An 18354-nucleotide genomic window follows, 5' to 3' on the forward strand; every position below is an offset into this window, starting at 1 on the left:
GTGTTTTCTATTAAACTTCACATAGGATAACAGGGACTTCATCTTTTTTGCTCCAATACTTCTTTTGATTTTTCCAGTTCAGATATCCATTCCAAGGGAAACTGAGATCACCTGGAACTGCTGTTTCACCTCTTCTCTCTTCTTAGACTTCAACCAATTTAGATGCTAGCCATTCTCTTTCAAATATTCTCAACTCCAAGATGTCTGCTTATTCAATGAGATAAAGAGGATAAAGCACAGGCTGAGGGAAGTGCTCAAGAAATGATAGCTAAAACCACTACTATCACTACTGCTAACATATATAATCTCTTGCTTGTCATTCGATCATATCAGGCTGTATAGCATATAATCTTGGGCTGTTAAACATTATTGGAGAAATAATAGGTCACTAATAGAGTCACTAGGTTGTGCAGTCAGGTAATGGTAAATTCATGCTTCCAGCCTTAACTGCCAAGCAATTCTGTTTCTTTAGTCAATTTTCTGAATTCTAAGACGACTCTAAACCCTTTTCCCATCTCCTCAAATCTCCTATCCACCACTTTCTCCCATCACTGTCATTCTCTTGCTTCACCAAAAATAAAGAGAAACCACCAGAAAGACCTCCAACTTCCAGGCACCAAATTTGCAAACCCCTCGGCTTTGGCACCTGTTTTCCCCCTGCTTTCCTCCTCTAACAGAAGGAGAGGATGGTTTACTGCTAAAGGCCAGTGACTCCATGCTCTCTCCCACTCTCTGCATCTTCACCCACGTATTTTCAATCTCTCCACTGGTGCCTTCTCGTCAGTATTTCAAAACAGTCCACTTTCAAAAATTCTTTTCATTCCAGCTACCTTCTTATCTTTCTCGTGTTCTTCCCACCCAAACTATCAAAAAATGTTGTCCACCTTGGCTGTCTCTATTTACTTCCCATTCATCCTTTATCACTGCAATCTGTTTTCCATTCCTAGACTCCACTGAAACTGTTCTTATCTGCTTTATCAATAACTCCAATAAGCCATTCTCTGATCTCATTTCATTTTACCTCCCAGCTACCTTTGCTATTATTAATAAATTCCTCTATCTGAAACAGTTTTTTAAAAAGCTCACTTTCCTACAACACCTACCTCTCAGACTGCTTCTTGTGAGTGTTCTTTGTAGTCTCTCTCCTCTATCCATCTCTAAAAGTGGAGTTCCTTAGACTGTGGTCAAGGGCTCTATTCTATTCATTCTATTAAATTAATTAAACAAGGAGGCCATTAGACCAAGGTGTCTCTAATGCCTTGGTGGGCTATGTAAGCAAACCAAAATCTAAGTGTGTAAATGCCTCAAGATTATGAAATCTAAGCACTAAAGATAACAATCAAAGATAGCTAACTAGGCTTTCAGCTGTAGCCAATCATATAATTTCCTACCTTTGCTTCTACAATTTATAGGTCATTCCCTGGCTTCTGTCCCTGGTATTGCCCAATTCCAATCAATTTTTGCTCATGTAAACTCTTAAAATTTTTACTGTGCCTCCATTTATCTTTTAACAGTACTCTATATCTCATGCCCTCCAATTCACCTATATGCTATATCCCCTTTTAGATGACCCTCCTGATCCATACATGAAAATATTTTTCCATTCCTTAGGCATTCTGCCTCCATTGCTGTTTCTGCTGTGCTTTTATCTGTTTCCCAAGCCAAAAATCTGACACCATCCTGACTTTTTCCCAGTTTCACTCTTCATATCCTATCACCTACCAAACTCAAGCCATTCTTGCTGAAATAGCTCTTGAATCATTTCAACCAACATGCAGCCCACCATTATGTCACTTCTCCTTAAGGGATCTGCCAGTTTCCAACCCTGTCTGTTCTAATCCATCTCCACACAAAATCAGAGTGATTCTTCAGAAATGTAAATTATACCATGCCACTTTTATGCTTAAAATTTTTCAGCTTCTTGTTGCCTTTAAAAGTTCTATAAACTCCTTAGCATGTCCTTCGAAGTCTCATTCTTCACTCCCCTCTCTGCAAGCAATCTTTATTCTGAACTTTGAATTCCTAGAATGCAAGGTTGCAGTCTGAGCTGCTTCCTCAGCTCTTTTTAAAAAAAAAAAAAAAAAACTGCTTATTTAATTAAACGATAATTGCTTTGCATAATTGTGTTCGTTTCTGCCAAACATCAACATGAATCAGCCATAGGTATATGTCCCTTCCCTCTTGAACGCTGTTTTTTCTTCTAACAAATTTTGCACTCATTCCTTAAGCTCAACTTGAGGTATCATTTCTATAAACTACCTGACACCCCGTTCTGTCTGAAGTCCTCTTTAGATGTTCTCAAGACATCCTTTACTTATCTAGCAATTAAGGGCAGTACTGTTTTGTAACTGCTTACTCCTTAGTCAACAGTTCCGCATTACTGTAAAGTCCTCGGAAGGCAGAAACCAGGTGTTCTGAAACTTTGCACCTCAAGGGCCTAAAAGGAGTGTTTGACACACAGTAGTAGGTCAATTAATGTTTGTTGAATATTTATTGAATTCCTTTTTCTGAAACGAGGGCGGCCAGAAGAACGACAGAAAGACAAGAGTTTAGAGGGGACAGGGTAAAAAACCTATAAGCAACAAGTGGGATGGACGGAGTACCTAGGTTTTTCCATAAACGGCGTGGGGCACTACGTCGTCGGTTTGCCTCGACCGAGGCCACGGCGACTACAAGCTCGCGAGGCAGCCGCAGGGAGAGCGCGCGACCCCACGCAAGGAAGGACAATAGCTTGGAACTTGGCCTCGTGTTTCCGGTGGGACAGCCTCGCGCTCAGCCGGTGAGACCTGGGGGTGGGGGCTCCGAGCTCGGCCCACGGCGAGGAAGGCGCGGCACCCAAGGTTCCCGCCGCCGCCGCCGCCGTCGTCGTCGTAGCCACCGCCTCCTCCCACCTCGCCGTCGCCCCGCCCCGCCCCGCCCCGGAAGTGACCTGAGGCCCATCCGGAAACTCCGGGCCGGGCGGTGCAGCGTCACCAGCCGAGCCGGTGCAGGGCGGGCGGAGCAGCCGCTGCAGCCGCCAACGAACCCGGGACCGCGCGGGGACAGCAGCGCGCCGGCCAGGGGAGGGGGCCCAGCGATCGGGCTGAGGGCGAGGGGCCGCCGGCGGCCGCAGGGCGACGACGACGCGGAGAAGGCGGAGCCCGGAGAGGGGTGGGGGCCGGGGAGGGATAGGGTGGGAGGGGGTTAGGGGGCTGTTCCTGGTCTCATGGAGCCGGCCGAACGGGCGGGCGGCAGGGATCCCCTGGAGCCGGGCGGGCCCCCGGGTCCGGACCCCCAAGGCTTCGTCCCGCAGAAGGAGATCGTCTACAACAAGCTGCTGCCCTACGCCGAGCGGCTGGACGCCGAGTCCGACTTGCAGCTGGCCCAGATCAAAAGCAACCTGGGCCGGGCGGTGCAGCTCCAAGAGCTGTGGCCTGGGGGCCTCTTCTGGACCAGGAAACTCTCCACGTAAGTGTGCCAGGGCTTGCAGGATGGCCGGAGGCAAAGACTCGGTGTGAGGGTGTCCGCGGTCTGGGGGAGGCTCTTTGTCCGTAGCGGACCGCTGGACTGCCCCCGACTCTGTCCCGGTTCGGGCGGATCGTTTCGGTGCAGTAAGCCCCAGGGTCGCGACTCGAGCCTCCATGCCACTTTCCCACGGGATCTCCCCGGTCCTCACTAGCCCGCTACGTCCTTCGCAGGTGCTTCTCCCCAAGGTTTCGGGTTGCTGTCTTCGGATATTCGGGGCCCCAGGGAGCCGGAAGGGCACTGGACCCCCAGGGAAAGAGATGAGCGGTCCCCCTAGGGTCCTTCTTGGACCTTTACCGGTGACGGGAGGGAGCAGAGAGGATTCGAGCGAACAACTTTTGACTTTTCCTGGTGTTTCCTCCGGTTCCTTCTCCCTCTATGGTTCCCTGCGTCTTCCTGTCTCTCAATTCGTGTCTGATAACTTTCTGAATGGGAAGGAGGCCGTAGGGAACTTGTAGGTTCTGCTTTTGGGGGCCTTCTCAGGCTTTGTGGGTTTACTTGAAAAGATTGATTTAAAATCAGCCCTCAGCGCGTTCTTGGGCTGTGTACCAGACGTTGATGTTGAGAATGCCGAGTCTGAGAACCTCGGGAAAAGTGTGTGTTACTCCTGTGTGAATGTGCGATACTAAGGAAAATAGAGAAGAGAGCTGTCAGGTTGTCCTGGGCGTGATTAGTATCGGGCTTGTGTTAATTTATGAGCTGTTCAGATGAATATAGATTACTTAAAGCAGTTTCGGTTCTATTCTTTGTTACTTTTTAGCGGGGGGCGCATAACCTGTCTGTAAACAAAGTAAAATACAATTGGGGGAAAGGTTAGAGACTTTATTTGCTAGGTGGGCATCTTCACTGTGTCAGAAGAACTTTTTTAAAAGAGAATTTTGCCGTATCTTGTTTGGTTAACTGTACATAAAATCCGGTAATATTGTATGTTCACGCTTGTGGGTATGGATGGGTCAACATACAAGACATAAGTCAGTTATCCAGTGTTTACCCAAATCTGCTGAGTGAACTGGGTGATGACTCAGGGTTTTGTAATGCAATAGTCTTTTCTACATTTCCTCACAGGATGATTCCTATCTGCCAATTATTAGGGAGCCTCTGACAAATTTCTCATTCCTAAATGGCTGTGGTGGTGTGAATAATTACTTTTTAAATTAAGGAGCAAAACTAAAACAGTTAGTTTGCCCTTTTCAAAGAGTGACCATAAAATGTCAAGGTTAACAACTCTTCTCTTGATTAGAGTGTAAAGAAGTTTGTGGCAGGGAGAAAAGAACCACTTTTAGTCACAACAAAAGAATGTTTTATAAATGATTAAAAGTCACAGTTTTTAAAAGCTTCCTAGGTTTTTTTGTTACTTGGTTACTGTAAAAATAAAGTTATTTTGTTCCAGTAATTCCTCATTTTAATCACTTAGATTAAGGAGAATAACCATTTTGTGGGACACAAACAGCTCCTTTTAGAATCAGGATGTATAAATAGATCAGTGTGTGAATTTGTATCAGGTTTGGATATATTGAGAATCTACACAGGCACTTTCTTCTGACATTTTTATTGTTACTAAGCTTGGCAAATTAACGCCAGGATATTTATTGTTTTGGGCTTATTAGGTATCTTTACCTGGAAAGGGCTAAAAATACAGTGGAGAACAGTCCTTGGTGTTTAGGGCAAGATTACAATTATATGGCTTAATAACCTGCAAACCTCAAACCATTTATCTCTTAATTAACCAGGAAGAAGTGCTATTAGAATTTTATTTTGGAACGTTGTTTAAATTCTGTAAGCTGATTCTTGGGATCGCGCTATGACATTTTGAACTTGGTGGGACATGTTGTAATCTTGGGTGTATTTTTTTCTCCTAAGTCGTGTTAAGGTGACCTGCTTATAGTTGTGCTTGTTTTTTAAGCCTTGTGTGTGTTGCACAAGTTTACATCTACATGAGGCCAAAACATGTGATGATAGCTGGCAGTTGCCTTAGTAGTGACCATATGTAGTACTTTGTAGCAAAATGGAAAGTAGTAATGAAAATAAAATCTAATTTCTCCCACTAGCTCTGTGATTGTGGGCAAATGACTTTAATCAGGTGTGTCAGCATGTGTGTGAGAGAAGTGAGGGAGATGGACTAAATAATTCCTGAGAAACATTCCTGCTCTGGTATGATTTTTATTTTTTTTTATCCTGTAAAGCCTAAATTAAGCTAGTGTGTATCTTTCTACAAGGACTGTTGGAGCAGTTTGTAAAGTACTGGAAATAGTTGCCCAGATCAAGTGCATTCCCAAAGAAGCCCAGAATGTAAATACTGTCCAGGGACACTGGGATTGGATCCCTGACCAGTACATCCCCAATCTGGGTGTTGCAGGACTGGGTAGAGTTCTCGGTCAGGGGATGCTCAGACTCTCCCCTTTAATTTTTTTTTACTTTCTGTTTTATTTTGATGGCTGTAATTCCCTTTCAACCCTTCTTAAGACTTGCAGGTCTGTTTAGCAGTTATCTATGAAGAAAAGTTATTTCTGTGTATTTTAGAAAATGTCCTCGTGATATAATTCAAGGTCTCTTGTCCAGACAGCTTAAAGTATTAGTATTGCTTGTTGAGGAGAGATTGTGTGACTTAATACATCAGGGGACTAGTTTTTAAGAAGCAAGGAAACAAATTAGAGAAAAGAGGTACAAACTAATGGTCTTTGGAACACAGCTGTCAAGACACATCCTGGACACTGAGCAAAAGATATCTGTAAATAATTGGTTTGGCCCATGTGGAGAATGAAAGGAGTTGAAGAAAGGTAATCTTGAAGTTTGCTTTTTCTCCCTTGTCCTCCTGGACTTTTCCTGAGAGGCAGTGAAGTCTAGGCAAAAGAGGTTTATCTGTACCTGGCTTTGCTGCTGTTGCCGTCTTGGTCTTGCTTAACCTCTCTTAGCTTTAGAGTCCTCTTCTGGAGAGTGGGAGTGTAGACTAGAAATGGCTTTTCAAACCTAAAAATTAGCAGCAGACTGTTTCATAAAAGCAAAATATTAAACACAAATTTCGACCATTTCTTTCTTTTGTGTTTCTTTTCTTTTTTTTAAGTAGAATTTTTATTTTAGCAGAATATGTGAATTTGGAGTATTATGGAACAAATTTAGATGCTTTGTTTCAGTGAAAATGTTACAATTTTCTGCTGTTTTATAATGAAATGATTGTATTACACTGAGAATCATTTCATTTGCTAATTAAACTGTAGTTCCCATGGTTAATTATTATTAAGAATATTATGTGGCCTTACTAGATAGGAATTGGATTAAAATGAATCATGTATTTAATTAGATTATATAACCACTGGGAACTTGTTTAGTCAAGATATACATTATCAAATATATTAACCTCCTCTTCTGGAAAGTAATTTGTGACCACAGGAACACCCAAATTCATATCATCTCTCTGTTGGAGAAGAAAGGAGAAAATTTTAACCACTAAATCTCAGTTGTCTATTAATATGATGTACTTAACAGAATATCTAATATTTGAGTATTGAAATTGTGAAATACACAATAAAGATAAGCTTTTTATTTGTAAAAGAATCTTGAAATCTTGGCAAATTGCCACGTTCATCAGTGAGAACCAGTTAGAGAAAGTGATAGAAAAAAGTTTGTTATTAAATGGCCGCACTCAAAACAGGACCCTAAATTTGTAGTGAGAAAGTTGATTGTTTATAGGGAAAAACAAAATAAATGAATTAATTGATTTTGGAGACATGAATTTTTCTGCTAAAGTTGTATGATGAGTTATCTTTCATGTTTTTGTTTTATTTTAAATTAACATACTTTTCTTTAGAGCAGATTTAGGTTCAGAGCAAAACTGAGCAGAAAGTGCAGAGTTCTCATATACCCCCGTCCCTACATATGCATACATTTGATTTTTCATAGTAATGTCAAACATTGATTTTTAAAAATATTTGAGGCCCTTCCCATTTTCCAGGGATTTTTCTTTTAAAATGGCTTGTCAGTTTTGTTTTCACTAGCTAACTGGCTGCTTCTGCCAGTCTCATTTGTCATTGACAGATTCTTTTTTTTTTTGAGTTTTAAAGATAGAGTGAAACATTCTATTTTATTAGATTACATGTATATTGAACTTAGCATGTTAAGATTTAAAAAAACTATCACCAATAGAGATTAAATAGCTTGCTAAAGTCACATTTTGCCAAGTAAGTGGCAGAATTATCCCCTTAAAATTTTTTAAATTAATTAATTTATTTTAATTGGAGGCTAATTACTTTACAATATTGTGGTGGTTTTTACCATACAGTGACATGAATCAGCCACGGGTGTACATGTTTCCCCCATCCCTCCCAACCCTCTGGGTTGTCCCAGTGCGCCGACTTTGAGTGCCCTGTTTGATGCATTGAACTTGGACTGGTCATCTATTTCACATATGGTAATATACATGTTTCAGTGCTGTTCTCTCAAATCATCCCATCATTGCTTTCTACCACAGAGTCCAAAAGTCTGTTCTTTATATCTGTGTCTCTTTTGCTGTCTTGCATATAGAGTCGTTGTTACTGTCTTTCTAAATTCTGTATTATATGCGTTAATATACTGTATTGGTGTTTTTCTTTCTGACTTGCTTCATTCTGTATAATAGGCTCCAGTTTCATCCACCTCATTAGAACTGATTGAAATGTGTTCTTTTTAGTAGCCGAGTAATATTCCACTGTGTATATGTACCACAACTTTCTTTTCCATTCGTCTGCCGATGGACATCTAAGTGGCTTCCATTTCCTATCTATTATAAGCAGTGCTGTGATGAACATTGAGGTGCACGTGTCTCTTTGGATTCTGGTTTCCTCGATGTGTATGCCCAGGAGTGGGATTGCTGGGTCATATATATGGCAGTTCTATTTCCAGTTTTCTAAGGAATCTCCACACTGTTCTCCATAGTGGCTGTACTAGTTTGCATTCCCACCAACAGTGTAAGAGGGTTTCCTTTTCTCCACACCCTCTCCAGCATTTATTGCTTGTAGACTTTTTGATAGCAGCCATTCTGACCGGCGTGAGATGGTACCTCATTGTGGTTTTGATTTGCATTTCTCTGATAATGAGTGATGTTGAGTATCTTTTCATGTGTTTGTTAGCCATCTGTATATCTTCTTTGGAGAAATGTCTGTTTAGATCTTTGGCTGATTTTTTGATTGGGTCATTTATTTTTCTGGTATTGAACTGCATGAGCTGCTTGTATATTTTTGAGATTAATCCTTTGTCTGTTGCTTCGTTTGCTATTTTCTCCCACTCTGAAGGTGGTCTTTTCACCTTGCTTATAGTTTCCTTCATTGTGCAAAAGCTTTTAATTAGGTCCCATTTGTTTATTTTTGCTTTTATTTCCATGGAGGGTCATAGAAGATCTTGCTGTGATTTATGTCAGAGAGTGTTTTGCCTGTGTTTTCCTCTAGGAGTTTTATAGTTTCTAGTCTTACATTTAGATCTTTAATCCATTTTGAGTTTATTTTTGTGTATGATGTTAGAAAGTGTTCTAGTTTCATTGTTTTACAAGTGGTTGACCAGTTTTCCCAGCACCACTTGTTAAAGAGATTACCATTTCTCCATTGTATATTTTTGGCTCCTTTGTCATTGACAGATTCTGATGTGAATAGTTGTCTAACTTTTTAAAGTATTTTTTATTATGAAAAAATGCCAAACATATACAAGAGAGGAAAGAATAATATAATGAACCTGGGTGTACCCATCACTCATCTTCAAAGGTTGTGAACTCATGTTCCTCCCACCACCACACCCTTAAACCCTTTTTTTTTTTTTTTTTAAGCATAGTCTTCATAAATATTTCTGCTATATATCTTTAAGGGAGAAGGAATGAAACAAAAAATCAATACCAATGTCATTATCAAACTTTAAAAAAAGTAACAGTTTATGTTGATCAGCCTCATGAAGTTGATTTGACTTTTTTGCAGAATTTGTGATTTTACTTTTGAGTTTCCATTTCATTTGCATGGTTTTGTTTAAGGTTTACTGTAAACAGATCTCATGGACAGAGAGAAAAGAAATAGTTCATTCATGAATGTTTTCATGTTGTAACATCTTTGTTTCCCCCTCAACTTTGGAGACATAGAATCAATCCTGGGGTAACAAAGTCTGCCTTGAATTATCTCTTCTTTTGTTTTTGGCTGTACTGTGAGGTTCATACATTAATACACAGCCTGATGCAAAGTAGTAGAGGCAGGAGTCTGAGCAAATTATTTTGTGAGTGCCTTGTATGGGATGGGCACTGTTTTTGACAATGGGGATATGTCAGTGAAAGAATTTTGCCCTCCAGGGAAGTTCCAGAGAGTTCTTTTTCTCTTAGTGCACATTTTTGTTCATTTAGAACAGAGAAAGCAAGGTATAACTCCATCAGAAAATTGGAGGGTGAAGAAAATATGAATGCTAAGCGCATTACTTAAAAATTCACACTCTTGACAAGTATGTTTTTAATGCCCTACATTGAGACACTGAAAAGGGCAGTTAGAAAAAATTAGTAAAACAGTGCCATTTGTTTTCTTTTGAGATCTGAATTTATTAATGAAAAACAATTTCTTCAAGTGCTTTTGATGAAGTGTTTATTAAAGCAAATTGTCTTGAAGTAAATGTTCTTAATTGAAGTGAAAGGGGCAATTACTAGTCAATAAGTGTACAACTTCTAAACCTGTTGTTCTCATTGTAGAACCTAGAGTTTCTCTTTTTGCTGTTAAATGCTACTCATTTCTAGTGAACCTCCCTCCCCAATTTTAAATATAAAATTCAAATCTGTGTTTCCCTTTAACCTTTGTAGAAAATTTAGACCTAAGTCTCATGTGTACCATGTGAAAAGCAAGCTGAGACACATGATAATGAGAGCAACGTCTAGCAAACAACAACCAAAACCCTCTACATTCATTGAGACTGGCCACTGGAATGTTAAAAGCAGCACAAACTATAAATATTCCCATTTGGAACCCTAAAGGTGGCTACTTCCCTATTCGGCCTAGGCATTTCTTCCCTTCCAGTGTACTCTCTTGTGATTCCTTACTCATGCTTTTTATGTTCTTTGTGTACCTACCTTCCCTCTACTGTGAGCTTTCTTGGGGTCAGAGTCTTTCATATTTTCCTCTCCTTCACTGCACCCCTGGCATATTGGATAGCATATATACGTTCATAGGTACTCAGTAATGTCAGAATTAACTGTTTCGTTGTCAACTAAAACATTATGCAGTTTCTAATGAATTGTTACTTTGTCAAAATGGAGAAAAATTAATTTGGGGTGAGATCTATTTTAATATTGGGTTCAAAAAAAAGTGTATATTTAACCAAAGAAGTGGAGTGAAGGAGCATCTTGGTTGAGGAAGAGAATGGTGTAACCTGAAGAGAGAGGGAGGGTAAAGGGAATGGCTTTTAACAGTTACTTAGAGAAGAGAGCAGGTTGTATCGGTTGCATCAGGGAGTTTGAAATTCTCATTTAAAAATAAAGCCATCATCATTATTGTTAAATATTTAGTGTTTAAAAATTTAGAGTATTGTTACTACAATTTTTTGATAGATGAACCATAACATTTTGGTAGTGGTCATTACCTTTTTATGCTAATTTGGCTTTAAAAATAATAATAATAATACCTAGATCCTAAATTTTAGAGTTAAGAAAATGTAATAAAGGCCTTTTCTCTTTCTAAGAAAAAAACACCATTGCAGCTGTGAAATGGATTTGGAAATAGTATTTTAGTTCAAGTAACTTGGAAATTGCTTAAGAATTATTAAAAATGCTTTATAATCTTGTAATGGTAGGCAGCTTAAATAGACTATGTTAGTAATCTTTGGGTTGTTAAGTGTGGGTGTTTCATTTCATTTTCTGACAATTCTCTTTTTTCCTTTCTACTTAATATTTTTATTTGAAGTATAGTTGATTTTTGATATATTTTACAGGTATACAAGGTGATTCACTCACAATTTTTAAAGACTACTCCATTTATGAAGTGAAAGTCGCTCAGTCGTGTCCGACTCTTTGTGACCCCTTGGACTATACAGTCCATGGAATTCTCCAGGTCAGAATACTGAAGTGGGTAGTCTTTCCCTTTTCCAAGGGATCTTCCCAACCCAGGGTTCGAACCTAGGTCTCCCACATTGCAGGTGGATTCTTTACCAGCTTAGCCACAAAGGAATCCATTGATAGTTACTGTAAAATATTGGCTATATTCCCTGTATTGTACAGTATGTCCTTGTAGCTTATTTTATACATAATAGTTTGTACTTCTTAATCCTCTCCTCCTATATTGCCCCTCCCTCTTTCCTTTCCCCACTGGTAACCACTAGTTCTCTGTATGACATTTTCCTTTTTTTAAGCCAGGGATGAAGGAAGTTTTTATAGCAAGAGATTTTATGAATATTCATGAGTGCTTGTATTTTGGACACATTCCTGAAGAGTTTAGTGGGCATAGCTTGTGTTCTAAGGGAAGGTAGGTTACTTCCAGAGATCCTAGTTAATAAAATGTTCTCAAAGTTCTATCAACATATACAAAACAGGGGTCCCTATTTGGTGCATACCAGGAGAAAAGTTGTGATTTAACAATTTAGGGATGATTTTAGACGTGTGATTTTTAAAATAAACTCAAAGTTTAACAGACAGATATCCTAAGACCTTTTCACCGTGTTTTGTTTTTTTGTTTGTGTGTGGAATTCTCATATTTCATTCAAAGTTTCATTTTTAAGTGTTTTAACCCCAAATTTGGGGTTATGACCAAAGAGCTGTGAAGTCAGTTTAGTAGGTCTCAACCACTTTGGGTGTGATTTGGTTTGATTTATTGAACTAGACTAAAATTATCAGAGTGAATTTAGAAGTAATAAAGGTGAATGATCATGACCTTTGTTTCAACTATACATATGTTTTTGTGTATGCTACATTCTATATTTATTACTGTGGATTGTGGCCAAAAAATTTTGAAAGCTACTCATTTTTCAAGTTTCTTTCAATACTTTAGATATATAATGCACGCCTACTTATTGAGCTATCAAGATACAAAGGATGAAAATAAAAAGTTGCAACAGTTTAAAAATAGCAGTGCGTGCATGCGTGCTCAGTCGCGTCCAGCTCTGTGTGACCGTATGGACCGTATCCCACCAGGCTCCTCTGTCCATGGGATTCTCCAGGCAAGAATACTGGAGTGGGTTGCTAAGTCCTCCTCCAGGGAATTTTCCTGACCCAAGGATTGAACCCAGGTCTCCCACATTCAGGCAGATTCTTTACCGCTGAGGCACCAAGTAAGCCCCCGAAATATCAGTAACCCAAGGGATTTTACAAGAGAGCATTCCCCATTACCACTGGAGTGGGTAGCCTTTCCCTTATCAGGGGATCTTCCTGACCCAGGAATTAAACCCAGGTCTCCTGCATTGCTTCCCTGATAGCTCAGTTGGTAAAGAATCTGCGTGCAATGTGGGAGACCTGGGTTCGATCTCTGGGTTGGGAAGATCACCCGGAGAAGGGAAAGGCTACCCACTGCAGTATTCTGGCCTGGAGAATTCCATGGACAGCCCATGGGGTTGCAGAGTCGGACACGACTGAGCGACTTTCCCTCCGGCATTGCAGGCAGATTCTTTACCAACTGAGCCACAGGGAAGCCCCATAGATTGTTAAATGAGTGGTATAGATACTACCTACCATCTGTTGAGGCCTCAGTATGTGCCAGCAGTATGCTAAAGGCTTTATATTTGTTATTTCATTTGATTTTCACAATTAACTGTAGGTACATTTATTATCTCCACTTCCCTGGTAGCTCAGATGTAAAGCGTCTGCCTGCAATGCGGGAGACCTGGGTTTGATCCCCGGGTTGGGAAGATCCCCTGGAGAAGAAAATGGCAACCCACTCCAGTACTCTTGCCTGGAAAATTCCATGGATGGAGAAGCCTGGTAGGCTACAGTCCATGGGATTGCAAAGAGTCCGACACAACTGAGCAACTTCACTGACTGACATTTATTATCTTAGTTTTACCTTTGAAGAAATGAATCTTAAGTTACGTAACAGCCAGTTTGCTTGCTGACCACAGGTATTTTGCTCTTAACCGTATGCCCAGAGTAAGGAAAGCTGCCTGGGCTGTATCACCTGGGAAAACTGCAGCTGAGCCTTGAGATAGGATTTGATTAGGTAAGGAAGAATTTGGAGGAAGATGTTTAATGTGTGGGAACAGAGGTGGAGCAAATTGAGTACACGTGCTAGTCTGTACTCAGACTATCATATTGAAGTAATCCGTTGTCTGTCCCTCTCTCTAGGCTGCATGCTGTAGGGCCATTTGTTACTTATTTTTGTTTCCATTGCCTGTTGCCATGTCTGGCTCTTAAATGATAGTAAAACATTTCAAGAAATGAATGCCGCTTATCTATGCTTCAAGAGAAGCAACTGGGAGAAAAATAGAGGCATCATTAGGTGTGAATAGTGAATGACTTTACTAGAGATTGTTGTGTCAGTTTTAGTAAGTCGTAAAGGACATAACTCTGACATATAATATGCTGAAACTCCAGTGTGTTATTCAACCTGTGGTAGGTGGGGATAAAGAGGAGAGTAAACCTCAGATCTCTTTGTTCCTTTAGTGCCTTCCATCAGTGTTATTCTGCTACACTTGATAAAGATGACAGACCTGGCTTTCAGTGTTTTGGAAACCTACTGTCAGTGTTTTAAACCAGTTTGTTTAACTTGGTCAGATATTTATTGTCAGTTTGAAGGTTTTTTGTTTTAAAAATAGAACTAGCCCTGGAGGAGCTGTTTGTAATTACTTAAGTTATTGTATTTCTCAAGGTATACTTGTATGTTCAGTCAGTTGCAGAAAAGTTTCTCAGTGTTGACCTTGTTTCATCTCTGGTAAGAGCTGAGAGTTAAATATTAGTGATGCAGAGGTCCCTGCCACCACATTTTATAGGCATTGAACAGTGGTTTGAGCTTCCATTAAGTAAAAAAAAAAAAGTAGGAAACAATATATGTATTATCATTACATTTGTGTTTTTGAAAAGTATGTACATTTGTATATAAATAAAGTCTGGAAGGATATTATCTAGGCTATTATCAGTCATATGCCACAGTTTTCAAATTTGTATGTTTGCTATACTATTTGAATCACTTAAATAAGTATATATTGCTTTCCTGATCAAATAATAACTCCCCCTCCCCCCCCCCCCCCAGTAATATTTTCCTATCAGTTCTCAAGGATGAAACTTATAGTTGGTTAAAAAAATAAAGGAAAGAAAATGTATAGGTTTATTGTCCTATCCACAGATTTCCAGCATGGCTTAATATAGATGTTGAAGGAACATTGTCTTATAATCTATAACTTAACTCATTGTTTATTCTCTGGGTTGCCCCCCCCCCCCTTTTTTTAAGGTTTTAATTTTTTATATTTTTTAAAGGCAAATTATCTTAACAAGATATGTTTAGCCTCACAAGTAATTAAAGAAATATAAATTAAAACATTGTATTAGTGTTATATTTTTAATGATTTAAGTAGATTTTAAAAAGCTTAAATTATGCTCCCGTCAGTCTGCTTAGGTGCAGTAGTTCTCAAACATAGTGAGACATCTGGGAAACTTACAAGAGAACAACTGGTACCTGGAGCCCCATTCTAGCATAGTTAAATCAAAGAATGTCTTTCATGCCCATTAATCAATTACCTATCCCCATAGCCTTGTGAGGAAACCCAGGTTTCATACACATGCACTGAAGATTAAATGACTTGCCCATGGGACTGACAGAGCAGTTTGCATTCTCAACAAACGTGTAGAACCATCTTGTTCATGCTTGCTTGACTACTGCATTGAAATACATAACTATTCTCTCTATCCAGAGTTGATTGTAATGTTGGGAGTTGCAAAGGAACTTAACGTGGAGACCTAAGACATCCTCCACTGTAGATAGCACCTTTGTTGCCTTCGTCCCAAGCAGCAGTCGCTTGGAGTTAATATCCTTATTTGGTGGTTTCTGATAGTCTATTCCTTTTCTTGATCCTCAGTTTGACTTTTTTGAAGGGGAAATAGAACAAGTAATGTTCTTTTGGCTGTGTCTTCTTTTTTTTTTTTAATTTATTTTTAATCGCTTTACAATGTTGTATTGTTTTCTCTTGTACAACGATATGAATCAGCCGTAAGTATATATTTATCCCCTCGTCTTGAGCCTCCCTCCCAGCTCACCAGCTGTGTCTTCTTGTCACAGAAGGTTGCTTTTCTTGCTGTGTTCCTCTACCTAAAGCTGTCTTTTGTGCCTCTTGCCACCTCTTTCCCCAACTCAGCAGATTATACTGAACTTTAGTTCCCTATTCAGAGTCATGACAGCTCTCTAATCTTTCAAGATTGGGTTCAATAATCACTTACATATAATGAAACTGTTGGTTAAAAAAAAATCACAAAATTCTAATGATAAACTGCATTTATGCCCCTCCTTCAGTATATTACTTAGTTTTCTGGTAAATGTCTCCTTACATCTGATTTTGAGTTCTTGACTTAAAGGAACAATTTGGGTCATACTGTACATGTCATTTGTTCTAGAAATGCTTTTTGAGTAAATACATAATTGAAAAGAGGAGAGGTGGTTTTATGAGAAAACCTTTCATTTTATCTGTTCATTTACTGTTTCTAGTAGTGAGAAGCTATATCGACATTTTTAACATAATGTATTTTAGGACTTAGTCATGGAATGAAGTCAGAGTAATTCTCCATCCTCTAGATTTATCTGATAATTTTACCTTTTTAAATTTTTTCTATTTCATAACACCTTAGGAACAGAGGGGTTCACTGGTGGCTCAGACGGTAAAGAACCCACCTTCAATGGAGGAGACCTGGGTTCAATCCCTGGGTTGGGAAGATCCCCTGAAGAAGGGAAAGGCTACCCACTCCAGTGTTCTGGCCTGGAGAATTCCATGGACAGAGGAGTCTGGCAGGCTACAGTCCATGGGGTTGCAAAGAGTTGGACATGACTGAGCGACTTGCACTTAGGAACAGAAGAGAAAGACTGGAGCTGATATAGTGTAGAGATAGTATGTATATTTACTTTTTTGGTAGAGGGAAGTAGTTACTGTGTGAAATAAATTAATTTTTTTTGGTAGAGGGAGGAAGTTACTGTGTGAAATAAATTAATTTTTTGGTAGAGGGAGGAAGTTACTGTGTGAAATAAATTAGTTTTGGAGTTGGTCAAGGATGTCATTGGTCATCTTAGTTTTTCTGGCTATAAAGTACTTGTCATTTGGCCCTAGCTATCAGGTATTAAAACACATTTTTTAAAATTCCTTATGTCTACCTTTTTTTTTTTTTTGCATTTGCGGGTGTCTCTTTAAAATTTTTTATTGGAGTATAGTCGATTTACACTGCTGTGTTAGTTTCAGTTGTCCAGCAAAGTGAGCAAGTTGTCCATATATTCACTCTTTTTTAGATTCTTTTCCCACATAGGCCATTATAGAGTATTGAGTAGAATTCCCTGATATGCCTCACTTTTTATTCAAATATTTTACATTTTAGTACAGTTTTTATTGTGTTAAAATTAACTCTTGCACTTTTCTTTAGAGATATTTTCTAATTAATCATTTGTTGGTATTATGAATGGAGCAGTATTTCTTCAACTACTGTTTCTTTTTATTTGGGAGCCATACAGTAAGCCTGCTGACTTTTAAAAAAATTGTTCTCCAAATTTTCTTATGTAGTCTAAAAGTGGTTTTTTAGTTGATTGTTTCAGGGGTCCCTGGTGGCTCAGATGATAAAGAATCTGCTTGCCATGCAGGAGATGCAGGTTCGATCCCTGGGTTGGGAAGATCCCCTGGAGAAAGGGAATGGCAACCCACTCCTGTATTCTTGCCTGGAGAATTCCATGGACAGAGGAGCCTGGCAGGCTATAGAGTTGGTGGGGTCCCAGAGAGTTGGACACTACTGAGTGACTAACACTTTCAGATGTTTTAGGTATAATTATAGCATTGACGTTGTACTATTCTGCCTTTCCTGAAACAATTATCATTATTTTTGTTTCCTAGTTTACTCTTTAATCTAGATTCAGAATAATGCTGATTGATAACAGTAAGAATAGTCATTATTGACTGAATATGATTTTAAAGGAAGTACCTCATGGAGGAGTCTACCTTAAGTCTGATAGTGATTATTTAATTGACTCGTATGCATGCTTTTAAATGATTTGGTTTCTTTTTGTTAAACTTGGTTAATATTTTCTAATTTACATCTTATTGTAATCAGACTCTGGCCAATGTAATATCCACATGTTAGAATTGAGTAAGGTTTTGTTTGTAGTGTATTTTACAACCAGTGTTTATAGGTGTTCCACAAAAAGATTGAAAAAAAAGGCATAGTTTCTGTAACCTTACAATTTTTACTTGTGTCTTTTAAAGTCAGCTTTATTAATTATATAATTCTAATTACGTTTCCACTTCTGCTTTAGTGGAAGTCAGATTGAAGTGGTAAAGACACACAGTAATTGATTTTGTTGCTGTTCTTTAGCACATAAAGTTTAATTTTCTGTTTCAGGACTGTATAATAGTCAGTATTGTATAATTTTATCAGGAGATGAGTAACCTCTGATGTTCTCTTTTTGTGATGTTAGTGGCCATCCTGCATCTGTTATAGATGGCAAAATAGTGATACCTTTTATTCTTTATGAACTTAATTTAAACATCTTTTGCAGTTAATTTTTGTGATTTATGGTCTCATTTTTGGCTGGTGAGAACAACTTGACTCCTATGCTCTTATTTATTTAAAAAATTGCTTTGGCCACTGTGCTGCTTGTGAAATCTTACTTCCCCCACCAGGAATTGAACCTGGACCACAGCAATGAAAGCGCTGAGTCCTAACCACTGTACCTTCAAGGAATCTCTTCTGTGCTCCTTTAA

The 18354-nt window shown here is 39.0% G+C and overlaps 1 protein-coding gene across 2 annotated transcripts in view; it reads left to right on the top strand.

Moving 5' to 3' along the window:
- The first annotated feature begins 3179 nt into the window (after positions 1–3179).
- PSME4 (proteasome activator subunit 4) overlaps positions 3180–18354 on the top strand; it is a 92849-nt gene continuing 77674 nt past the window's right edge. For both annotated transcript variants that reach the window (XM_061155443.1, XM_061155444.1), the window contains exon 1: positions 3180–3447. In XM_061155443.1, coding sequence (XP_061011426.1) covers positions 3206–3447 — 242 coding nt within the window. In that variant the 5' untranslated portion in view covers positions 3180–3205. The remainder of the gene's footprint in view (positions 3448–18354) is intronic.

The sequence above is a fragment of the Dama dama genome, chromosome 11, assembly GCF_033118175.1.
Source record: "Dama dama isolate Ldn47 chromosome 11, ASM3311817v1, whole genome shotgun sequence".
NCBI classification, from domain to species: Eukaryota; Metazoa; Chordata; class Mammalia; order Artiodactyla; family Cervidae; genus Dama; species Dama dama.